The sequence below is a fragment of the Equus caballus genome, chromosome 23 (genome assembly GCF_041296265.1).
Source record: "Equus caballus isolate H_3958 breed thoroughbred chromosome 23, TB-T2T, whole genome shotgun sequence".
In the NCBI taxonomy this organism is placed as follows: domain Eukaryota; kingdom Metazoa; phylum Chordata; class Mammalia; order Perissodactyla; family Equidae; genus Equus; species Equus caballus.
In genome coordinates, this window is record NC_091706.1 from 28,395,699 (window position 1) to 28,422,383 (window position 26,685).

Here is a 26,685-nt window from a genome sequence, read left to right on the forward strand (position 1 = left end):
CATTTCAAAAGAAGAAACAGCTGTTCTGAGGAAGGAACATGATATTTAAGAGAACAATGAAAAGAGTCAGAAGCTCTGAGTCCAAGGCTCGTAGGTGGCTTGGAGCAAGTCAGGTAAACTTTGTGTCTTAGTCACTTCTGTGAAAATGGGGAGAAGACATGTCCTGCCTAGTTCTCTGGTCTATTGGAAGACCAAATGATAAACCTTGTGACAATGTTCTGGAAACTTCAAAATGCCTCACAAAGGAGAGGAGGATATGATTGTTAATGCTCCACAGGAGGGAATATAGTATTGTTTCGTGACAGAGAAAGCTGAATCCAAATTCCAGCTCTGACACTTGCTAGCTGTGTGATTTGGGGCTACTTCTGTAACCTTCGTTTCCGTAGCTGCAAAATGGAATAAAAACAGTCCTATCTCAGGAAGTTGTTGTAACAACTAGATTTGATAAAGAACTTACAAGCGCTTAGCACAGGGTCTGCCTGATATATAATAGATAATGAATAAATACTATTACTATTATTGATAAATCATGTCTGCCTGCATACAGATGAGTGGAGAGAGAGGAGTCAAATCCATGGACTTGAACTTGAGCGAGTAAAGAAATGATGGTCATATCGACAGGATTAAGAATGTGAGGGAAGCTGGTTGGGATGATCTGGCAGATGTTTTGAAACTGTGCAACTCCTGGCACAGCTCTGTATGTTTATACACATGCCACAGGCAGTATTTGGACAGTGGCTGTTTTTTGGGCCTGCTCAATATCGAGCGGCTGTGTTCTCTCTCTGACACACGTATAACAAGAGTTGATGGAGTGAAATATAATGCAGGCGTTCACAGCCCATTCTGCCTAGAGCCATGCCATAAACAATCAGAAGCTCAATGCTTTGTTACCAGATAGAGTGTCATGTTTAGATGCCAAGATGCTGAAAGAAATGTCATCACCCATGCATTCCTGTGGAGGGGCCATCCCGTTCTTGGCCAGGATGACTGTTTGGCAGCAAAGTCACGCATCTGTAGACGCTCAGACGTAAAACCCATGCAGAAGGAAGGTACATTGTTAAAAGGGCTCTTATCACAGTGGTTTTAGCTGCTTACTTGAATTTCGCGACCCTTCTAAAAGATGCTTTTCAGTCAGTAACCAAGTCTTAGGTAAAAGATGAACTAGAATTAGCAGGTTAAAGGCACGTGCTGGTGACGGTGATGCTTGTGGGAGCTGCAGAGAGGAGTGTCCTTGTACCAGCCAGGCAAGTTAAGAGCATGAGTTTGATATCTTTTGTGTCCAGGAGACAGCGAGCTTTGGAAACTCTGTATCTCTCAAGAAAGTTTCTTCAATTGCCTGTTAGACAAGCTGATCTCCACCTAGGAGATCCCCTTTTTACAGATCAAGAAGCTGACGTGAGAGTTTACACAGCTTGCCCCCAGTCACACAATTTGTCTTGTTTCCTCTCCACATCCGACTATGCTAAGAAGGGTGAAAATAATAATTCGGAGAAGATAGGACAAATAAAGGCAAAGCAATGCTCAGTTGATAGAAACCATGTCATCTCTGGGTTGGCAAAGGACTTGATACCAGAAGGATGTTGATAGAAGCATTCAACTAACTCATCCCACATAATAAATTTCTAGTTATTTATCCTGGAATTACTTCTGCTTCTTCGCCTTGAAATGTCTTCTATAAAGTGATGATTCCTAAATATCTCCTCCCAGTCCAGATCTGTCTCCTGGGATCACGAATCCTATATCCATTGCCCACCAGACTCTACACCTGGACACTTTGTAGGTGTCTCAAATCAACATGTTCAACAAGACTTACCATCTTCTCCAGTTCCTATGACCCTCCTCTACTGCCAGTTGAGGCGAGTGCCACCACCTTCCAATCAGAAAAGCCAGCACAGGGGTGTCATCCTCAGCCCCATCTCTCCCTACATCTAATTCCTCACAATTTCTGTCAGCTTTACCTCCCAAACATCTCTCAGTCCTGTCTCCTCATCCCCATCTCCAGGACCACCATATGACTTCTCACGCAATCTCTCTATCTCATGGGGTAGATTTATCTTCCTAATTGCTCTCCCGGACTCATTATTTTCTCTGCTCACCTCACCCCCATTCTGTCCATGCTGTAACCAGAATGGTCTTTCTCAAATTCAAATTTTGTACAGCTCTTCTACTTAAAATCTTTCAATGCTGATCCTTCAGGACAGAATAAAGTTCCAAGGAATGACATGGAAGAGCCTTCAAAATTTGGCCCTTGCCTCAATTTCTAGCATCATCCCTTGCTGCTCTCCCTATGAACTATAGCAGACTCTTTTGGGTGCCTTGCACACATCCCTTGGCCTTATCACATCAGTGTGAAGAAGCCAACTTCTAGGGGTGAGTATCTGCTTGTATTAGCATGAGGCTTGCTCTGGTGCCTCAGAAGGCTTCTTTGTCAGGCACACACAGCAGGCCACAAGAACCAGGGAACTGATACCCCTGGAGTTGTCCCCAACCAATGACGGGGATTTGACATATGAAGACCATAGCTCCATTGCCCTTCTGAGGAGATGACCCTGTGGCCTGTGTTCTATACCATTTTCCACGGTTTTGCCTTAGGACTGAGCTCCAGCCACACTTTGCGGTAGCTGGCTTGATAACACAACCTTTATTGGCTGCCTTCTCTCCCCTCTCTTGCTTTCCCACTTCACCACTGACATTTCCTTTCATTTTCCAAATAAATCTCTTCCACTTGAATCTTTTGTCAAGGTTGGTTTCTGAGGGGACCAGCTAAGACACATCCCTATGCTCTGGCATTCCCAAGAGACTTCCTGTCCCCAAGCCCATCACATACTCTCCCACTTAAAAGATCCATTTGGTCTGTGCCGATTCCCTTCTCTCTTCCCTCAGAAAACTTCTACTCAATCTTTACAACTCAAAGCTTTGCTGTGAAGCTTTCTCTGAATCTTTCCTACCACACCATTACGCAGCTGAATTGATTTTCTTCTGTGCTCTGAAGTGTTTTGGGCATATTTTTAATATATCCTACATATCAACTGGTATTTCCCATGATCTTGACCACTACTTGCCACAGGATAAAGTGCTCAAACATTTTGATAAATAAATAGATTGACATGTTTGGAATTAGGGATGCAAAAAAGAGTCACCTGATAGCTGAAAGCTCCATGGAAATATATTCATTAATTCATTCAACATATAATTATTAAGCATCTACTACATGTCAGGCTCTGTTCCAGGTATTTGGGATATAAAAGTGGGCAAAATGCAAGTGTCTTCCCTGGTGGAGCTTACATTACAGCACAGGAGATAGATAGTAAGCCACAAATACTATCAATCAGCTAGTACATGTTCTATTGTTGGTACCTAATAAATGCTATGGGAAAAAAAAGGTGAAGACGTCAAGCAAATCAGGGAGCACTGGTGAGGGGCAGGGATGGGAATGCCGGTGTGAGTAGAATGTAATGGGCTCCGGACACCATAGCAACAGACTCCAAGAAGAAGATGTGCACATTAGGCTGGAGTTGTTCTAAAAGTTAGTTGACAAGGTTAATTACCAACATGCAGTACAATAATTTTGCTTCCAGTAGACTAGACATTTGTGGGTCAGAGTACACAGCCCTATTCTGTCTAGGCTTGTAATATCCTTAGTTCAAAATGACTGTTTTCCTAGACATGTGGTCCCCAGGCAAATTGCCTGCTGTGAATCCAATTTTTAATGCAAAATGTCTTTCCAGCACAGAAGTTCACTGCCAATTTATTGAAGTTCATGGAGAGAATGATATTGGTTGACAAAAGTGTAATAGAGAGGGGTACTAAGTTTCAGGAGGCATAGTGGAGAGATGAAGCAGCCCAGGGACTATGCATCCAGGAAAGCAGACATTCTCAACTAAAATCGCATCACAGTTACCATCAACCCACTTTTCCAAAAAACTGTCCAGGTTGAAATAAAATACTGCATGAGCAACCAGAATTATTGTGCTCTACCTAATACACCACTCGTTCATAGAGCAAATTTACCTTTTGAACATTCTTGTTAAAAGAACTGCAAAGAGTAGGGGATTAAATGGGATCCAGGGGGTATAAGAATATTTTTAGGAGTGAATGATTTAAAAATAAGATTGACAGAGATGCAAGGGAGATGATGGCTTACTCTAATGGAAGGCTCTAAAAATAAAATTCTGAAAATATCAATTACAAAAGAACTTGATGAGGAAGAAAAGGCAAGAGGCACTTAAGGAAATCAGTACCGCTTCACAGAGAGCTCTCAGTTTGGTATTTAAATATCTGTAAGGCAGCCAGAGCTTTCAGGATTTCCTGCTGGGAGCGCCCCATCACTGCGGGAGATGGGATATTGAGGAGGGCTGCTGAGACTTTTCAGTGGCTTCCTGGAGCACATGGTACAATCCAGATCCTTTACATGGCACACAGGGCAATTCACGATCGGACCCGGTCAGCACTGTTAGTTCATCTCTCTCACACTGCCCCCCAGCTCCCTGCACCCAAGGCTCCAAAAGGGAGAAACTTCTGGCACTTTCCAGATGCTCCACCTGTTTCACACCTTTCTGTCTCTTTCCGGTCCCTCTCTCCAGCTCCATCTTTCCACTTCCACCTCCTGCCCAGAGGGCTGACAACCCCTGTAGAGCGTTTGTAAAGCATTTCCTCTCCAAGTTCTTTTCATAGCCCATGTTGACACATCAGGGCATTGTCTCCCTAACATTTTTCTGTCTCTGTTACAGAATAAAACCCATCTGGACAGGGTTCCTCATTATATTACATCCCGTGTGTCTAGCACAATACTTGGCACATAGTAAGTGCTTAATAAAAGGTGAGTAAATGGATAGAGTTAATGAGTTAATGTCAGATAAACACAAAAGAGAAGCAGGAAGCATTTAACAATCCAATGAACACTCCTTCAGTGATTTAAAGTGTACCACACAGCAGGGCTGGCTCAGTGGTATAGCAGTTAAGTTCGCACATTCTTCTTTGGAGGCCTGGGGTTCACGGGTTCAGATCCCCGGCACAGACCTATGCACTACTTATCAAGCCAACCTGTGGCAGGTGTCCCACATAAACTGGAGGAAGATGGGCATGGATGTTAGCTCAGGGCCAATCTTCCTCAGCAAAAAAGAAGATTGGCAGCTGATGTTAGCTCAGGGCTAATCTTCCTCAAAAAAAAAGAAAGAAAGAAAGAAAGAAAATAAAGTGTACCACACAGCAATGTCCTCATGAGGGTATATTATTATTTCTATTTTACTGATGAGAAAGTGGTGGCTAAGAGGGTTAGATGACCTCTCCAAGTGTGGTAGACTGAATAATGGCTGCCAGACATCTGGGTCCTCATCCCTGGAACCTGCAAATGTTACCTTATATGGCAAAAGGGATTTTTGCAGATGTGGTTAAATTAAAGATCTTGAGATGGGGAGATTATCCTGGCTTATCAGGGTGGGCCCAAATATCCTTATAAGCAGGAGACAGAGGGAGATTTTGCTACAGAAGAAGGTGATGCAGTGACTTCAGCAGAGAGAGAGATTTGAAGGTTCTACTGCTGGCCTTGAAGATGGAGGAAGGCACCACAAGCCAAGGAACGCAAGACATACAGCTCTAGACACTGGACCAAAAGGAAACAGTTTCTCCCCCAGGCCCTCTGGGAGGCTGGTCCTAATGACACCTTGAGTTCTACCTAGTGAGACCCATTGCTGACTTCTGACCTCTAGAACTATAAGAGAATAAATATGTATTGTTTTAAGCCACCAAGTTGTGGTTATTTGTTACAGTGGTCATAAGATACTAATACACCAAGATTCCAAATGTAAGTTAGAAATAGAAGAGTTAGTGGATGTGTTCGTCCTGACTCTGGAGCTCCACCGTTAAGAGCTGGGTGGTTTGGGATGAGTCATTTAACCTCACAGTCTCAGGGCAGAAAGCCATGTGGGATACCATTCTTGCAGGAGAGGTGTCAGGCAACAGCCTTGTTCACTCTCTCTGAGGTGGGCCCTGGAGCATCCTAATGCTTACCTTATCGCTCCCCTTGTAGGCAGGACACTTGTGAGAAGAGGCAGCCTGTGCCCTGCTCACCATCCAAAGGTCCCATAGCAGCCCTGCCAGGGAGAGACACAGGGAGCATCCTGCAGCTGTGGGAGAGTAGGGGTAGGGTATGGGGCAGGGAAAGGGAGGGAGGAGGGTGCTTTGTATGCGCCCACATGTATCACTGTGCATCGTCTCGTTTAAGCCTCAGTCATGACGCTGTTATTACTTCTTTTTTATAAATGAGGAAAGTGAGGATTAGAGAGATTAAGTAGTTTATTCAAAGTTATGTGGTAGGGGGAAGAGCAGGTTCTTGAACCCAGATCTCTCTGATCTCATTACTAGGTTTGTGCCTAACATCAGTGCTGGCGGTCTCAAGGTGGGGCCAGCAGCAGCAGCAGCATCACTTGGGAATTTATTAGAATGCAAATTCTCAGCTTCCACCTAGAACCTACTGAATCAGAAACTCTGGGTGGGGGGAGAGTGGGGACAGGAATCTATGTTGGAACAAGCTCTCCAGGTGACTGTGAGGCCCATCAAGATTGAGAACCACTGCCCTAAGCTGTTCTTCTTAGAGTCCTTTGGAAGGACAATCACCATCTCGGCCCAGGCCCTGGATGTGTGTTACTGTGAGTTACCACTCGGCGCAAGCAGTAGGAAGTGGCCAATGTGCATGGCGCGAGAACATTCCAGATTTACCATCCCGGACATCCTGGTGGCTGTGGCATCAGGCCTTTTGATGGAGGTATAGGAGAGAGGAAGAGGGGGATCCAGCAGAGAGTCAGAAATTCTGCTGACTGCCTGCAGAGTGAGTTTGATATGAAATACTTAGTAAGATACAGATAAACAGCATCTCTCTTGTATTTTAGAGTTTTCTGATAATTAGCCTGGACAACAAAAGGAGACTGACGTTGTTTCTGTTGACATCACTAGCTACATTTTTAAAGCCCCTGCCTGTATCTGGAATTCTTGGTGTTAGATGTGGTCCCTCTGTTCTTGGAGCTTATAAGACAGACAGAATGAACCGTAATGATCAGAAGCCCGGAGAACGCATACCACAGAATGGGGCAGGGCCTGAACCAGGTTCTGGAGGAGAGTCTCAGGCCTCCATGTTCTCCTGGCCTCGTGAGGATTTAGTGAGCTTGGATGTTCCTGGATGATTTTTCTATGATTCAGCTTCCTTTCTGGCACAGGTATCGGAGGGCAAGGGGCCCCAGTCCACCCCCCAGAATCCCTCCGTGGTCTGTGAAAATCTCGCCACCTCCTCACACTGTTATGTGGGAACAGCATAAGTGGGTCTTCAGTCTCCAGTTCTGGGTCATCGCATTTTACTACCAGAGTTGGAGTGGGGAGGTGGCAGGTTGATTATGGGCAAAGGACAGGTAGGTCTAATCTAATAGCTGGATAATAGCAAACTAAGCTATGTATATTTTGGTGGGGGGAAAAAGTCCGAAGATAAAATCTTTCTGGGCAGTAGCCCTAAAGAAATAATAGATATTGAATAGTGAGAATGGGGAAAGACCATTTTTCAGCTTCTGGTTTTTATATAACCCTTTAGGCTTGTATATTTCGAGATGACATCTTTGTCGAACCAACTTCCAGTTTCTCCTCTTGTGCTCATTCATCTGCTTCCAACATAGTTTGCAAGATGCAGGCAAAGTGTGCATCAACTCAGTAGTCATCCAGCCAGTGACTTGAAGTTTTTGATTTTACATAATTTAGTTCTCAAAACCAGCAGAAGCACCAACACTTTACTTGTCCTGCCTCTACAATTGTGCCACAGTATTTTCATTCTTTCATTCTTTTACTCATTTAAAAACTATTTATTGAGCACATGTTATGTGCCAGTAACTGTGCTAAGTATGGAGGAGACAATGGTAAGAAAAAGCAAATGCACTTCCTGCCCTCATGGAGCGTACAGTCTGAAGCGGGAGACAGACGTCAAGCAAATAATCACAACAGCAAATGTGAACTTGTGACTCCAGCAGTGCTGTGGGAGGAGGTAACTGGGCTGGGGGTGGGAGTAGGGGACACGATGTCTGCAAAGGTTCCACACGAGAGGAGGCTTGGCCAATGTGGGGACTGAGAGAAAGCCAGAGTGGACAGAAAGGAGACAGGAAGAGAGAGAAAGAGGAAAGAAATGGAGGGGTGAGAGGAGAGCTTGCAGGGTCTTCCAGACCTTCAAGGGTCCTGTATTTATCCCCAAAATGACAGATTTCAGCCAGACAGCGTTGTGATCAGATTTGCATTTTGAAAACATCATGTTGGCGTTTTCATAAAGCTGGGACTGGGGAGGGCGTAGGAGAGTTGTTTGCAGATCGCTTTTGGCAAGTGGTGAATGTAGCCAACTCTGTGTGATAGTGGTGGGGCTGGAGGGAGGGAAGAGGACAGACTCAAGAGATTTTCAAGAGGTGAATTAGCTAGATTTGGTGGTAGATCAGATATAGAGCAAGAGGGAAGGATCAAGGATGAATCCAAAGTTTCTGGCTTAGGTAATAATAATAACCAACACATAGTGTGTCTAACACATACAGGTACTGTTCTAAGTGCTTTAATCATTTTAAGTCATTTAATCTTCACAACATCCATGAAAGAGAGATACGATTATCATCATCCTTATTTTACAAATGGGGAAACAGAGGCACAGAGAGGCTAAGCATATTTCCTAAGATCACACAGCTAGAAAGTGACAGAGCCAGGATTTGAATCCAGCAGTCTCCTTCCAGATTCTGTGATTGTAACTATGATATTGAACTGTCTTTTGGAAAGGATGGCTAGAGACTCATTTAGATGGCGATGGATAGAGATTTATTTGGTAAAGTATCCTAGATTCCACTCATAACTTCATAAATGGGTGGGGGAAGTAGTGGGTATGCCTCCTGGCTAGAAGGACTTGGAAGACTGGGTTGTGGAAAGGAGAACAGTCAGGGGCAGCTGTGCTGTCGGAGGAAGAAGGGTGCTGGCTTCAGAAGGAAGACCTGGCTAATCGTATGACCTTGAGAGAGCAACTGACCACTCCCATCCTCTGAGTCCTTGGAATGGGGATAAGCCCGCTGCATTGCTAAGTAATGAACACAGAAGGTGCTGGCGCAGTGCCTGACCTAAAGCAAAGGATCAGGGAGCAAATGATGAATTTGAATCCAAAGTAAGGGAAGTAGAGAAGGATAAGGCTCACCCTTGTCCATCTGCTAAACTATGGCTGATCATGCAGCCTGTTTAGGAGAACAGGCATGGAAAGTGGTCACAAGGACAGAAGCGAGTCCTCCATCTCAGTGAGTACAAATGGTACCCAGGCAGAGCTTACTGGTGAGCTGGCTGGGTTGTTAAGCAGCTGCAGACTGACTTTGTTGCCGAATCAACTGCTGAGAGCCAGTGTTGGGAGCCTGTAAACAAATCCCTAATTAACATCTTCTGCCAAATAGCCTGGATCTATCAGACTCAGGCTGGGGATCAGAACACTCTAGCTGCTCATTAGTTGCCTCTTTCATCTAAAGTGCTAACTTGCCTCAGTTCTGCTCCTTAATGGCCAGTCAAGGACTGGTCCTCCGCTGGGTCATTCCTTAGTGCGTATCCTCTAAGAACATGAAGGGCGCAGTAGTGGCTCTGAATAAATCAAAGGTAGGCTTCTCAAACTCAGGAAAGCAGTGCCCATCCATGGCAGTACTTCCTAAACTTTACTGTGCTCACAGATCATCTTGGGATCTTGCAAAAGTGCATTATGATTGAGTAGGTCTGGTCTAATTGCACTAGCTTTCCTTTTTTTTAATTTTTAAAAATTTTCTGTTTTATCTTTTTGAGGTATAATTGACATATATTAGTTTCAGGCCTATAACATAGTGATTTGATATTTTTATACCTTGCAAAACGATCACACAGTAAGTCTAGTTAACATGCACCACCATACATATTTATAAAATGTTTTTTTCTTGTGATGAGAACTTTTAAGATCTACTCTCTTAGCAACTTTCAACTATGCAATACGGTATTATTAGCTATAGTCTCCATGCTGTCCATTACATTCCCATAACTTATTTATTTTGTAATTGGAAGTTTGTACCTCATGACCCCCTTCACTCATTTTGCCTACCCCCTGCCTTTGGCACCCACCAATCTATGAGCTCTTTTTTTTTCTTGATTTTCCACATATAAGTGAGAGCATACTGTATTTGTCTTTCTCTGTCTGACTTACTTCACTTAGCACAATGCCCTCAAGGTGCCACCATGTTGTTACAAATGGCAAGATTTCCTTTTTCTATGGCCGAATAATAGTCCCTTGTGTATATATACCACATTTCTTTTATCCATTCATCCATTGATGGACACTAAGGTTGTTTGCATAACTTCGCTATAGTAAATAATGCTGTAATGAACATGGGGGTGCATATACTTCTTTGAGATAGTGATTTCATTTCCTTCAGTTATATACCCAGAAGTGGAATTCCTGGATCATATGGTAGTTCTGTTTATAATTTTTTGAGGAACCTCCATACTGTTTACCATAGTGACTGCACCAATTTATGTTCCCACTGACAGTGCACAAGGGTTCCCTTTTTTCCACATCCCTGCTGACACTTGTTATTTCTTGTCTTTTTGATAACAGCCATTCTAACAGGTGTGGGGTGATATCTCATTGTGGTTTTAATTTGCCTATCTCTGATGATTACTGACGTTGAGCACCTTTGCTTGTACCTGTTGGCTATCTGTATGTCTTCTTTGGAAAAATGTCTGTTCAGATCTCTCATTTTTTAATTGGATTTTTGCTTTTGTTTTGTCTTGTTTTTTTTTTTGTTTTTTTTTTTTTGCCATTGAGTTGTATGAGTTCTTTATATATTTTGGGTATTAATCCCTTATCAGATATATGATTTGCAAATATTTTCTCCCATTTGATGGGTTACCTTTTCATGTTGTTGATGGTTTCCTTTGCTGTACAGAAGCTGTTTAGTATGGTATAGTCCTACTTATTTATTTTTTCTTTCATTGCCTTTGCATTTTGTGTCAGATTAAAAAATCACCACCAAGACCTGTGTCAAGGAGCTTACTGCCTATGTCTTCTTCTAGGAGTTTTATGGCTTCAGATCTTCGTTCAAGTCTTTAATCGATTTTCAGTTAGTTTTTGTGTATGGTGTAAGATAGTGGTCCAGTTTCATTCTTTTTTGGTGGCTGTCCAGTTTTCCCAACACCATTTACTGAAGAAATTGTCATTTCCGCATTGTATATTCTTGGCTCCTTTGTCAGAATATAATTGACCATGTATGCATGGGTTTATTTCTGGGATCATTATTCTGTTCCATTGATCTATGTGTCTGTTTTTACACCAATACCTTGTTGTTCTGATTACTATGGCTTTGTAACATAGCTTGGAATTGGGAAGTGTGATGCCCCCAGCTTTGTTCTTTCTCAAGATTGCTTTGGCTATTCAGAGTTTTTTGTGGTTTCATACAAATTTTAGGATTGTTTGTTCTAGTTCTGTGAAAAATGCCATTGGAATTTTCCTAGGGATTGCACTGAATCTGTAGGTTGCTTTGGGTAGTATGAACATTTTAACAGTATTAATTCTTCTAATCTATGAGCATGGAATATATTTCCATTTATTTGTTTCTTCTTCAATTTCTTTAATCAATGTCTTATACATTTCAGTATACAGGTCTTTCACCTCCTTGGTTAAATTTATTTCTGGGTATTTTATTCTTTTTGATGCAATTTCAAATGGGATTGTCTTCTTAATTTCTCTTTCTGATAGGTAATTATTGGTGTATGGAAACACGACCGATTTTTGTATATTGATTTTGTATCATGCACCTTTACTGAATTCAGTTATTAGTTCTAACAGCTTTTTGGTGGAGTCTTTGGAGTTTTCTATATATATAATCATGTAATCTGCAAATAGTGACAGTTTTACTTCTTCCTTTCCAATTTGGATGACTTTTATTTCTTTTTCTTGCCTAATTGCTCTGGTTAGGACTCCAATACTATGTTGACTAAAACTAACGGGAGTGAGAATTCTTGTCTTCTTCTTGATCTTAGAGGAAAAGCTTTTAGCTTTTCACCATTGGGTATGATGTTAGCTGTGGGATTGTCATATATGGATTTTATTATGTTGAGGTGATTCCCTCTATGCCCACTTTGTTGAGAGTTTTTAGCATAAATGGATGTTGAATTTTCTCAAATGTTTTTCTGCATCTGAGATGATGATATAGTTTTTATCCTTCATTTTGTTAATGTGGTGAATCACATTGATTGATTTGTGGATGTTGAGCCATCCTTGTATCCCTGGAATAAATCCCACTTGATCATGGTGTATGATCCTTTTAATGTATTGTTGAATTTGGTTTGCCAGTATTGCATTAATGTTCATCAGGGATATTGGTATGTAATTTTCTTTTCTTATGGTGTCCTTGTCTGGTTTTGGGATCAGGGTAATGCTGGCCTCATAAAATGAATTTGGAAGTATTCCCTCCTCTTCTATTTTTGGGAAAAATTTGAGAAGGATTAGTATTAATTCTTCTTTAAATGTTTGGAAGAATTCACCAGTGAAGCCGTCTGGTCCTGGAGTTTTCTTTGTAGGGAGGTTCTTATTACTGATTCAATCTCTTTGCTAGCAACCAGTTTGTTCAGATTTTCTATGTCTTCATAATTCAGTCTTGGTAGGTTGCACATTCCTAGGAATTTATTCGTTTTTTCTAGGTGATCAAATTTGATGTCATATAATTGGTCATAGTAGTCTCTTTTGATCCTTTGTATTTCTGTGGTATTGGTTGTAATGTCTCCTTTTCATTTCTGATTTTATGTATTCGAGTCCTTTTTTTGTCTTGGTGAGTCTAGCTAAAGGTTTGTCAGTTTTGTTTATCTTTTTAAAGAACCATCTGTCAGTTTTATTAATCTTTTCTATTGTATTTTTAGTGTCTATTTCATTTATTTCTGCTCTGATCTTTGTTATTTTCTTCCTTCTACTAACTTTGGGCTTCATTTGTTCTTTTTGTACTTCCTTTAGGTGTAAAGTTAGGTTATTTGTTTGAGATTTTTTTTCTTTCCTGATGTAGGCAATTATTGCTATGAACTTCCCTCTTGGAACTTCTTTTGCTGCATCCTGTAAGTTTGGCATGTTGTGTTTCCGTTTTCATTTCTCTCAAAGGATTTTTGATTTCTCCTTTGATTTCTCCTTTGATTTCTCCTTTGATCCATTGGCTGTTCAGTTGCATGTTGTTTAATCTCTACATATTTGTGAATTTTCCAGTTTTCTTCTTTTAATTGATTTCTAGTTCATACCATTGTGATTGGAAAAGATGGTTGATGTGATTTTAATCTTCTTAAATTTATTAAGACTTGCTTTGTGGCATAACATATGATCCATCCTGGAAAGTGTTTCATGTGCACTTGAGAAGACTGTGTATTCTGTTGCTTTAGGATAGAATGTTCTGTATATGTCTGTGAAGTCCATCTGGTCTAGCATGTCATTTAAGGTCAATGTTTCATTATTGATTTTCGGTCTGGATGATCTATCCATTGATGTAAGTGGGGTATTAAAGTCCCCTACTATTATTGTATTACTGTCTATTTCACCCTTTAGGTCTGTTAATATTGGCTTTGTTGGGTGCATAAATATTTCCAAATATTATATCCTTTTTGTTGGATTCACCCATTTATCATTATGTTATGGCCTTCTTTGTCTCTTATTACAGTTTTTGTTTTAAAGTCTATTTTGTCAGGTATAAGTAAAACTACCACAGCTTTCTTTTGGTTTCCATTTACATGGAATATCTTTTTCCTTCCCTTCACTTTCAGTCTGTGTGTGCCCTTACATCTGAAGTGAGCTTCTGGTAGGCAGCACATAGAGGGGTCATGTTTCTTTATCCATTCAGTCACTCTATGTCTTTTGATTGGAGAATTTAGTCCATATACATTTAAAGTGATTATTGATAGGTATGTACTCATTGACATTTTGTTAATTGTTTTCTGGCTCTTTTGTAGTTCTGTTTCTTTCTTCTTTTCTTGCTCTCTTCTTTTGTGATTTGATGATTTTTCTGTAGTGATATGCTTAGATTCCTTTCTTTTTATCTTTTGTGTATCTACTATAGGTTTTTACTTTGTGGTTACCATGAGGCTTACATATAAAAACTTATATTTCTAATAGCCTATTTTAAGTTGATAACAACTTGAGTTTGAATGAATTCTAAAGCTCTATATTTTTACTCCCCCTACAATTTACATTTTTGATATTACAATTTGTATCTTTTATCTTGTGTATCCCTTAACAAATTATTGTAGTTAAACCCATTTTTACTACTTTTGTATTTTAACTTTCACACTAGCTTTATAAGTGATTAATCCACTATCTTTACAATATTAGATTATTCTAAATTTTACTATACATTTCTCTTTACCAGTGAGAGTTATACTTTCACATGTTTCCCTGTTACTAATTAGCACTATTTCTTTTCAGCTTAAAGAAGTCTTTTTAACATTTCTTGTAAGGCTGGTCTAGCGGTGATGAACATCTTTAGCTTTTGCTTGTCTGGAAAACTCTTTATCTCTCCTTCAATTCTGAATGACAACTTTACCAGGTAGAATATTCTTGGTTGACAATTTTTTTTATTTCAGCATTTTAAATATTTCATGCCACTCCCTTTTGGCCTGCAAAGTTTTTGCTAAAAGATCTGCTGATAATCTTATGGTGGTTCCCTTGTACAGAATAAGTTATTTTTCTCTTGCTGCTTCTAAGATTCTCTCCTTGTCTTTAACTTTTGACACTTTAATTGTAATGTGTCTTGGTGTGCATCTCTTTGGGTTCATATTATTTGCAGCGCTCTGGGCTTCCTGAATCTGGATGTCTATTTCCTCCCCCAAATTAGGGAATTTTTCAGCCTTTATTTCTTCCAATAAGTTTTCTGCCCCTTTCTCTCTCTCTCATCTTCTTTTGGGACCCAGATAATGTGAATTTTGGTCTGCTTGATCCTGCCTCTTAAGTTCCTTAAGCTATCTTCAAGCTTATCCTTAAGCTATTTTTGCATTCTTTCTTCTTTTTTCTGCTCTAATTAGTGAGTTCCCCTGCCTTGTCTTTGAGTTCACTGATCCTTTCTTCTGCTTCACCTAGTCTGTGGTTGAACACTTTTGGTGTATTTTTTAGCTTAGTTATTGTATTCTTCACTCTGTGACTTGTATTTCGTACTCTCTCATATTTTTTGTCTCTGTGTTGAACTTCTCATTGTGTTCACCCATTCTTCTCCTGAGTTTGGTGAGCATATTTATGATGACTGTTTTGATGTCTTTATTGGGTAAATCACTTAATCCTCATTTCATTAAGGACTATTTCTGAGATTTTATCTTCTTCTTTCATTTGGAACATATTGCTCCATTTTTTTCATTTTCCTTGACTCTCTGTGTTGTTTCTATGAGTAAGATAAAATAGCCACCTCTCCTAGTCTTGAAGGAGTGACTTTGTGTAGGAGATGAACCTTAACATTCAACCCTGCCCTCACTCTTGGTTGTCTCTTAAACCTTTGTGATTGTCCAAGCAGCCTATCTTATTTTTACGTGGCTCCTAGTAGTTGAGGTTTGCCAAGACCTATCAGTGACCCAAAGGGGAGGATCCCAGATAGCAGCTAGATTCAGGTTGATTGGAAGGTAGACCCTCAGGCAGCAGCTTTTGAAGTATGTAAATAAACACAGTCCTGTGGGACTGCAGGCATAAGTCCCACTGGCTACCAGAGCCAGGTGATCTAGACATATCTCCTGGGTGGTAGTCCCAAAAAATCAGGATGACAGACAAGTATACAAGTTCCTTTCTGGGAAATACTGGTCACTTGGAATGATGCCGAGGGAGAGCACAAAGGTGACATCCACCAGCCTCTGTTCGAGGAGTGCATCTAAGTAGGCCCCTAGATGTGTGCCAAATCAGAAGCCTGCCCCTCAGTTTGAAGCTCCAAGCAAGTAAATAGGCTTTTTTCCACAGAAAGACTGGGGATGTGTTTCAGTCTGCCCTCTGCACAGGTGCCCTGGGTGGGGATGGTAGCCAGCTAAGAAATGTCTATTTGTTACAGCCCCTTGAGATCCAGGAATGCAAGCCCTGCTGGCCACCAGAGCTAGCTGATCAAGAAGCATCCCTTGGGCTGCAGCCACAAAAATCAGGGCATCAGATGCATGTGAACGCTCCTTTCTGGGAGATACTGGTGCTCTGGAGCATGGCAGAGGGAGAGTGCAAATATAACACCCACCCGCTTAAGTATCTGGAGAAGATTACAGTGGGCCCACATATGTGTTTAATTAGAAGCCTGCCCCTCAGGCCTTAGTTTTCCCAATGTATGGGCTAGGGCTATTTCCTTCCTGTCATTTATTCAATTATTCACTTAATTATTCATTCATTGACTTATTCATTGTTGATAAAAGAGTTATTAGGTACCTACTCCAGAGAGACATTTTGCTAAATTCATGAGATATAAGGCACTTACAGACTTTGCCCCCAAGGAACAAACTTTGTAGTGAGAATTACATACATCAAACAAATACTCCCACAATTAACTAGATATTTATAATATAATTGGCATGAAAGAAAAATGGAGGCTTCCATGAGAGCTTATCATAAAAAGATCTAACCTTGCCTAGAAGGACCAGAAAATGAAAAAGTGAAATTTAAACTGAGGCCCAGATAATAAATAAGTGTTAGCTAGGTGTAGATGATTAGGGATGGGCCAGCTTTGAAGTAGGGAGATGATACATGGAAAGTTCTAAGGCACAAAACAGAATAGAGGAATCAGGGAAAGTCACTGTAGCTGGAAAATACGAAGAGAGGGAGAGAATGGCATGAGGTGAGTTCAGAGAGGTTGAGGTGGGTCAGATTGACCATGGCTGTGATGGCCATGGAAAGGAATTTTAACTTGATCATGGGAGAAATGGGGAGCCACAGGAAGGCTTTAAGTGGTGGAGTCTCATATGAGCTTTGAAGTTTTAAAAAGAGCCTTCTGGCTGCTGTGTAGACTAAGTCAGAGGAAGAAGGTGAGGACATGTGGAGTGCGGACACAAGAGGTATATACGGTTAGGATAGTCAGGAGGTGTTGAGGGTGAGCCTCCTCCCAGCCCAGGTGAGACGTAGCTTCTCTCAGGGTGGTGTGGACTAGGACAGGGTCAGGAGAGTCGAAGAAAGGAAATTGGATCTTAGATGTATTTTGGAGGTAGAATTGTCTTGACTTGCTGATGGATCAGATGTGGGAGTGGGAGAGAATATAGTCAAGATGACTCCTGGTTTCTGTTGTATTTGTGGGTCTTCTCATGATACAACTGAAAATCACATTCTTATACATAATAAAAAGCCTTATATTTTCTCGATAGTTTAGCTTTTATTATATTGTAATGGTTACGATTCAGGTGGCAAGAAAATCCTGTTTAACACCACCTGGGAAGAATTTGTTTTACCAGATTTGTCAAAGGAGCTCACAGTATTTATATTATGTGATGACTTCAGCATCGTAATGTTTCTCTGTGTTCCCTGCATCTCCATTCTACTTCTTCCTCATTTCATTGGGGGGTAGAGAATGCAAATTATGGCTTTCCAAACAAAAAAACATTTGCATGACAGGAGGCATCACATCTTCATTTCTTAACAGCCACTGCCTCATTTCCCTTAGATCCATTCTAATTTCTTTTGCCCACATGGCCCATTGGTCACTACTAATTCTCATGATTATATTGATATCTACTCCTGGCTTGCTCACACAAAGCACTATGTGGCTATGGCGTGTAGTCCTGGGTGGGAGTTGCTCTGTTTGCAAGACACAACATGGACCCTGGACCAGACATCGCCAGCTAAAATGTATAATCCTGATGCAAGCTCCGTGGTCAAGGCCTGAAAGTTGTTTTAACAGACATCTTCCTTGGCACTTGTATTTCTCCTTCTGAAGACTCTGATATCAGATTGTCTGGGTTTAAATTAATTCTAGGTCTTTCTTTTACCATTGGGGTGCCTTAGGTATTTACCTTATCTACTTCTTCATTTGTAAAAAGAGGACAGAATCAGGCAGTTGGGAGTATTGAATGAAACAACATATGGAAAGAATTTAGTGCTTAGCACATCGGAAGTACTCCTTATATGAGAGTTTTATTATTATTATTGTTTGGTGCTAGCACTTACTTTCTTTCCTTTTTTGCTCTCCCTGATAATGACAGTTTAGAGGGCAAACGGTTTTCTCTTAGAAGAAAAGAAGATTCAAAGCAGACCCTTGTCCCCAAGTCTAGTCTTGCAAATAGGTCTTGCCTCTTTGTTGCTCTGGCCATGGGCATCACAGTGAAGAGAAGTTCTGGGCTCCCTCCTCCCGTGTGAGCTCACCTGAGACCTGAGCTCGGCTTAGTACCCTGTTCTTTCATTTAGCTGGCTCAATGTGGCCATCAATGTCCTGGGGACTGAAGCAAATATGGGCTCCTCAGCTTTCTATCTAAATGAATATGTTGGCTGGAGGCCACATGTTGACTAGACAGGGTCCTTAAGTAAGCCAACTAGCCTCTCTGAAAAGAGCATTGATGACTCTGATGACAAGAAGGTGAAGGAAGGGCAACAGCCCATCCAAAGCTTTTACAAGTTGGCCTTGGTGGTCTTTGCATCCACTCTCTCCAGCTGCCCCCCCGCCCACTTGCTGCCATCTCAGTCCACAAGCCCTGTGAGGGTGTTGTCTTTGCACCAGTTCTCTCTCACGTAATCTTCTTAAACATCCTTGCCATCTTTGACTTACAAATTCCCACTTATCCCTCAAGACTCAGGTCAAATGCCATTTTCTCTGAAGTCTTTTTATTGGTTCATTCCAGAAATATTTATTAAGCAAGACACCGTGTTAGACATATAAGATAGAGCTGTGAACAAGATGGACAAAACTGCAGCTCTCGCGATGCTGACATTCCAGTGGGACAGACTGATAATAAACAATTAAAAGAACCATAGAGTGTCATGCTGTGATAAGTGCTATGAAAGACCAGAATAGGAGGGCAGGTGTGGGGGGAGTGGTGGAGGGAGCTGCTTTCCAAGGAGCTATTTTTGAACTGAGATCTGTAGGATGAGAAGAAACAAGCAATGTGAAGAGCGGGGGTCTTGATGCACAAACAAGCTGGTTTTGTTTGAATAACAAAAAGGAAGTTAGCATAACTAGAACATGACGAGCAAGGGGGAAGGCAGCAGAAGAAGAGATCAGAAAGATCTCAGGTAAGGAGTTCAGATTTTATTCTGAGTGAATAGAGATGGGGGAGGAAGTCTGATTTTGTATTTGTAATAGCACTCTGCTATCTGTGTGGAGAATGGATGGGCGAGAAGAGAAAAAAAGAGAAAAGAGGGATGGAGGGGAGAGAAGCAGGGAGCCTAGTTAGGAGGTTCCTGCAGTCCAGGATGGGGATGATGGTGGTTTGACCCCGGATTACAACTATGGACTGGGTAGCAGAGCATTTAGAGATGTATTGTGGAGGTGTGGTTAATGGGGTCTTGCTGAGGGATTGAATTTAGGGGTGAAAAAGGAGGAATCCTAGGTTTCGGGTTTGAGCAACTGGGTGGATGGATGGTACTGTAATGATGGGAGAGATTTAGTGGTACTGATGTTTAGGGAATGGGGAGTCTGAAGTCTATTTTGGACGTGTTAATTTTGAGATGCCTATTAGACATCTGAAGGGAAATATCAAGTAGCTATTTGGATCTACAGATGTGATTCTTGAGGGAAGAGATCAGGAATATAGATATAAACACAATCTCCCCCACCCCCAGCATGAATAGTGAATTTCTCCCTCCTTTGCAGGGTTATATTAAGATCCCAAGAGATCCTAGGTTCTCCTACTTCTGTAGGTTCCACATCATATCAAACATATCAAAATTTACCTTTATCCTACATTAAACTTAACTATACATGATTTCTTAAGAGTTGAGTTACAATTGACTAGTTTGGCATATTGCATTTGGTAGATATTTAATTAAAATATCATTTGATTTTGCACATTTTAGAGGTAACTCTTTTTTTTTTGGTTAGGAAGATTGGCCCTGAGCTGACATCTGTTGCTAATATTCTACTTTTTGCTTGAGGAAGATTGGCACTGAGCTAACATCTGTGGGAATCTTCCTCCATTTGGTATGTGGGATGCCACCACAGCATGGCTTGATGAGCAGTGGTTAGGTCCATGCCAGGGATCTGAACCTGTGAACCCTGGGCCACCAAAGTAGAGAATGTGAACTTAACAACTAGGCCACTGGCCTGGCACCAGAGGTAACTCTATTTTTAATGTTTCACATTATATATTTCTGGATGCTCTTGGAACACTTGTAGTGTAAGGGCATGGGACCTTAACTGGTAAAATGAGCTTACCCCTGTGGACTTCCAACAATATTTTTTAACTTAAACGGCTTCATATTATAACCATGTGTTTTTGTGTCTGTTTCCCTCATTAGACTACAAGCTTGAAGAGAGCAAGAAGGACCTCAGAGCTTGGTATGTGACAAGGACTCAATGTCTATTTATGGAAGCAATTAATTTGAGCTCATAAGGAGAAAGAGCCAGGTCCAGGGATACAGTGCACTTTCTATCTGCACTTGGGAAAAGGGCTCTTCCTCCTTGCCTCGCAACATATGTAATATGGACTTGTTTCTTCTTTGGCACTCTTAAAAAGGAGGCAGTGTTGTGCAGAAGGTCGATGCTATGGGCTTGAATCCCAGCCACACCCCTTACTAGCTCTGAATCTTGCATCAGGAAGTTAATCTCTATAGGCCTCTGATTTTTGTGTGGGCCAAATTAAATAAAGCCATTTTAGTAAAACTCTGTCAGCCTTAAAATGCTGTGTTCTTAAAATAATGTATTCTTTTCTAAAATGAAAAACGATGTTATAATTCAGGCCTCAAGGAATGTTTCTGGAAATTTCTAGAAGTGGGAACGCAAAATATCTCTTGTTGCCTGACACCTCGCCCTGAAAAAGTAACAACTGGCCCCAAACAATGGCCCTTTAGAGAGATCCTGTAAGAAAATTCTTCAGTAATAAGGCAGTCAAACATCCTTTTAAATCACTTCAGGTAGCGAGTGGAAGGAACTGCTGGCAGCCCCAGCTCGCAGACTGGCCCTCTGATACCTAGTGATGCTGCTTAACTGTATCCTCCTTGCCCAAGAATTGACTGTGGGCCAGATCTTTTCCTCTTGTGACGAAGAGGAGACATGATTATATGGGTTACAGCCCCATTTCTAGGTGCCAAGTAGCTCTAACGAGCCACAGTGAAATTAAGTCCATCTTGGCTATGCCCTGCTAAATTTGTCAATGGCTCCAAAGTATTCCCAAGAACTTCAGATTTTATGGGTTTGCAGCAAAAATAATATTTGGAAATGTATGTCAACCAGGGAAGAGAAGCAGGCTTATCCTTTCTGTCATCAACACGTACTGAGTTGGGGCCCAGGGCCCAGCTTGGGCCAGGTGAGGTCAAACTGCAGCTGGCCTTTGTGCTCCCTCTGCCATTTTGTATTAGAGGATGGAAGGGGGGAGTGTTGAACTGCTCAGACCAGGGTTTAAAATTGCCTCCAATTTTCTCCATATTCATCATGCTGCTGTCATTGCCCTTTGTGTGATGCTGAATGACAATATGAAAGCAGGTAAGAATGCATGCCTACTTATATTTTAGTTCCATGATATCCTTTTTACATGAGGGGGATAATGTGTTAACTATTTCCAGGCTCAGATGTGCCTAAAGTATTGATCACTTGACTGAGAAACTTTAATTTAGTGGTTACTACAGCAATTCTATCCCTTCTCTAGCAAGTACTCAGTTTGCAAGTTCCTTAAAATGAAGGGTAGATTGTTGAGCGGAATATGATGAATCTGATGGAAGATATCAGCAGTGTGATGATAAGCCCCTCATACTGGAAAGTGAGAAAATTTTCATCAATCCACAGATGGATACTGATGATTAGCAAGGTCTTCCTTGGGTGTGGGAGTTGAGGAGGACAGGCACAGTATCCGTCTTCTGGAAAATGTTAAAATGTAGATTCTTCTTGGCTAATCCATCAAATAAATGTTGACTCATTGTCCTTTGTAGCAACGGACTAATTAGATTAAATCCATTAAAACAGTTCACTGCTCCCCTGAACATCCCTTACGCAGCAAGTTCGCTGGTAATGTTCCTCCTGTTCTTGTCCCAACTGCTTTAGTGAAGCCTTAGCCATCCTCCCGGAGCCAATTCCAGTTCCACCTGCTCTAGGAATCTCGCTCTGACCAGTCCAATTCAAAGGAATTTCTTCTTGTGAAATTAACAACTTAGTGTCCTGTTCGAGATTTAGAATTCACTACTCGGTGTTAACTGTCTTACTGTTAAATTTTGTTTTTATTTTTCTGAGTTGGATTATGTAACCTCAATCAATTGATTTCAAGTTTATATGCCTCAGCTCTCTCATTTGTAAACGCAGGATAATACATGTACCTCTGCTCCAGAGTTCTCGTGAGCATTGAGAGGTTGTATTTATATCAGTAGTATATACTCTATATTCTCATATTTGCAGCACATAGTAAGTGGTTAATAAAATTAGTTTCTCCCCGTCCCTGTAATGGGACTTCTTGACAGCAGAGACTCTCTCTTGCACTTTTTGTATCCCCAGATCTTTAATCCTGACTCAAGCTCAATTTGTTTATTGCTTTTGCTGATTTCCCATTTCTTTTCCCAGAAGGCAGGGCACTGAGCCTTCAAGGCTGCAGACTGCAACTCAAGCAGGGTTCAAAAAGATCTATAATCTATCGCTGTCTTCTTTTTGCTACCTATTCAGTCCCACGCCATGTCACGTACGAGAGGTTTATTTTAGACAAAGTCATCTTCTGTGCATCCAGGGATACAGCTGCTGTCAATTTTATACAGGCTATCAGCAAAGCCAACAAGGCCGTCTGCTCTTTAAACAGCTTTCACGCTCGCCACCAACCTGTGCCCAGCCCCTTGGTCCCCACCCCTCCACACACCCACTGGTGGAAGTGTGGGAGTCCATGACCTGGGGGAAGCCCAGGGAAAGAGCCCAGATGGCCAACACACTGGAGGTGGCATCTGCACAATCTGATAGAAACTGTACCAAGCTTTCATAGATCTTTTTTCACAACCTGCTTTCTAAAAATGAGATTTGACATATATCCATGACCATATCTAACCTGTCCTTTTCTTAGATTGTTCTGCTACTTTCTCCCTCCTTTTCAATTCCCACCTCTGCTCACCCTTTCTTCTCCATCTTTATTTAGATGTTTCACTCATCTCCGCCTTTTCCTTCACATTCAGCTTCTATGTGGAAACAGAGAAGTTTCTCATCACCTCACCCTTTCAGAGATGTTTACACATCGGTATGAACAGATCAAATAAACAGGAACTTAGGTTAATTTAATAGAAAAAATAAAATATGGAATAACATTGATTTTGGCCAGTATCAATTACAACCATTCTACTATATTTTACAAAAAAACAACTGAACATTTTACACATGTACAGTATTTTTCAGTAAAAGTGGATTTGGATTTAACAATGGATCACTAATTAAAAATAAAAGACAAAAGAGAACAGAAGATAGGACTTTCGTCTCTAGAAGGTTAGAGCATTTGTTAAGTCTCCAAACTTTGTACTATCTATTACATATATCTCATTATGAATATATATATTTATACATAATATATAACATTAACTTAAACTTTGAAAGCATTATGTTCTAGTTAATAATATTCTGTAGATAAACGAGGCAGTAACACACTAGTAGTTAAACCAGTATTTCCACGATGTGCGCCTGCATGGTCAGTGGGAAATGGAACACACATTGGTGGACCCCAATGAATTTGGCTATCATATTGATGGTTATTGTCTACGAACACAGACATCATTTTTAACTTTCCTACCATAGTAACTTTGTGCCTCAAATATTATGGGCCGGTTCAGTTAAATGGATTCCTTGGCAGGCAAATCTGGTTTCTCCATCTGCTTGACCTTGCTTTAGGCTCGTGCTTACATTTGTCCATTTAGAGACTGTGCCCTTCAGTTTAAGACTTTACATGCTATACCCAGGATTAACCTGCTTTCTTTGGGTCAGAAGGGCCTGTAGTGTCATGAAGAGGAAAATTGCTCAGCAAAATCAGTTGATTCCCTAGTTATTTATGAATCATTATGTGACTCAGTATCACTACAATGCTATTAAGAGGGTCATTAGACTATTTACTTATTATTCACCTTGGGTTGGATGTTAACTTGGATGTCTAGGAATATTTTCAAGGTAGGCTTTTTACCAGCTTACTGCTTGGATGGGGACCTTAGCATCCACTTCCCAGCTCTTTCCCAGGATAATCTATGTTAATATCATTCCTCTTCTCAGCCGTGAGGCCAGTGACATCTTGGCAGTGAGGCTTTCAGAAGCCTAAAGCTTGCAAGATGGCTGGTCACTCCCAAAGCAAATGAGGTCACCAATGGAGCTTTGATATGAAAAATGAAGAAACTTGGTCTCAGTCTATCCTCCCCTAAACAGAGAAATCCAGAATTGGTAAAATGATCTATCAGGCTTCCTTATTTCTCACCACTGATCCAAAACAGTTTTCACATAATTCAGTCTGCTAGATTCCAAGATGTGTTTGGGGAGTCATAGAAAACCAGTGAAGATATTTCCAAGAAAACAGATCATCTCAATGACATTCAGTGGACAGGTGTGTCATAGCACGGTTACAGAGGGACAGAGGAGTGGGGAAATAACAGAACCAGGAGGGTACGATCATGCCGCTCATATTCAATTTCCAGTTTTATTTTCTTAAAATGACAAGATGAAAAAATTTCTAATAAGCACCATTGAAAAACGTTGCCCGGCCAACTTGGGCACGAGCTTAAATATTATTTAAATAAATTCCATTTTTTAAAAAATACAGGACCTTTTAGAAACTTTTGACTCCAGGAAGACATTTCCTGCAATATATCCAAAATGCTTCCCATCAGCACAAATGGAATTTCTGATGGCCTTTAAAAAAAACGCTATGGGGATAATGGCTAGATAGCACCAAGAGATTGTGCAGGGTTTACAAAGTGAACACTCTGGATCTCGGGGGAGCTGGATCAGTCGCAGCTATTTTGTGTAACTTTGCACTCTGTCCATCACCAATTTGACTATGCAGAGCAATCCCATTTGACTAGCTGTGTGTAAAGAAAACCCAATCTACAATGGAAAAGCCACTAGCAGCAAGTCTATCTGATGAAACCAGTGGAGCAGACTTATTGAGTGGGTATAATGCCAAAACCAGCGCATAATGCATGAAGAAAATTATGTGTGGAAAGTATCAATGTTCAACTGTGAAAAAACTAAGACAAACAACACTGAACACAACTCTGCGGGATGTTCTCAATGCCCTTTGGTCCAGTTTTCTGCCATTTCCCCCAACGGTGGACTCAAGCATGAAAAATGACTGACGCAAGAGCTTTCTGTTTCGTTTTGATCTACGCCTGCTCTTGGGATGTTTCTGAAAGGTATTTTTAGGCGTCTCAAAGGGGAAACAAGCAAGTAAATGCAAAAGGAAAAAAATGGACCTTCAAAACGAGGGCAGGAAATCAAATCTTTACTTTAACGTCAAATTTTGGCATCAAATGCTTTGGTCATACAATACTGTCTCTGTGGTTCTGGCTGTTTAGCACTAAACACCCAGTTATAAAAGGTAGGCTTGTTGTAGGTTTATTTTTTTTTCCATTTAAGTTCTGACAAAACAGTTCACCATCTCCCTGCACAAATTTGAGAGAGAGAGAGAAAGAGAGCAAGAAAGAGAGAGGTGGCTTGCTTTTTTTTTTTGCTTGTTTTTTTTTTCTTTTTAATAATAATATGGAGTAATCTATAAGTCTACAGGAACAAAGAAATCTAGGATGGCAGCTCAGCCTTGGAATGTACATGTTTTGCAGCAAAGTTGTTGAAGAACCTTCCGTTGGCACAGATTGTTCTTTTTCACTAGCATACAGAAGCCTCCTTCGGCCCAGGACTCTTCCGTTGCTTTTCCAGGAAGTCAGCATGAGAGGGGGGGAGTTGAGGACGTGAGCAGCATGATGGACACACACGGGAGAAGGTTTTGATTGGCCAGAGAGGTAGATTGAGGGATTGGAAGAGATCATTCAGGAGTAGTCAACAAGGAGGAAATTGGGTCCACCCAAAGTGATTTCAGTCAACAGCATTGTTTTTCAAGGAGAGACATTGTAGTCCAACGGGAAATGTGATTGGTATCCATTTATGAAAGGAAAAAAGGTTAGAAAAAGAATAAATTAGCAATCAATAATAATATAAGCAAAGAATTTTTATTTTTAGAATTATCTAGAGCAGAGAGCATACAGTCATTTATACTATATTTCATTGAATCCAAGACACTTGGACTACTTAAGTACTATCACTGATACTGATACTTAAGTACTATCAAGGAAAAAAATGCGTATTAAAGGGTGACACAATATTCACTTATCAGTTAGAATTTTAATGCTTATTGAAAGTATTTGTTAAACTTATATAACAAACTGTTTTATTTCTCTGCATATGCAATAACTCTTCCTTTGAAAATTGAACAGTTTAATTTTTTGAAGCTATTTTGAACTGCACTTAAATTCAACACAAGTAGTAACCATGTGCCTAACTCAGTTGACTAGACAGCTCTGTGACTAAGTCACAGGCAATGACAACTACATCACATCAACCTGCTGGTCAGAAG

The 26,685-nt window shown here is 40.9% G+C and overlaps 1 protein-coding gene across 5 annotated transcripts in view; it reads right to left on the minus strand.

The window, feature by feature from the left end:
* The window catches only part of PCSK5 (proprotein convertase subtilisin/kexin type 5), a 436,446-nt gene that overhangs the window by 128,830 nt on the left and 280,931 nt on the right, over positions 1-26,685 (minus strand). Inside the window, exon 21 of one of the 5 annotated variants that reach the window (XM_001916924.6) lies at positions 23,393-25,982. The exons of 3 other annotated variants lie outside the window; for them this stretch is intronic. In XM_001916924.6, the coding sequence (XP_001916959.2) occupies positions 25,867-25,982 (116 nt within the window). In that variant the 3' untranslated portion in view covers positions 23,393-25,866. Of the gene's footprint in view, positions 1-23,392; positions 25,983-26,685 lie in introns of those variants that run through there. One more of the 5 variants, XR_011431390.1, reaches the window with a different exon arrangement.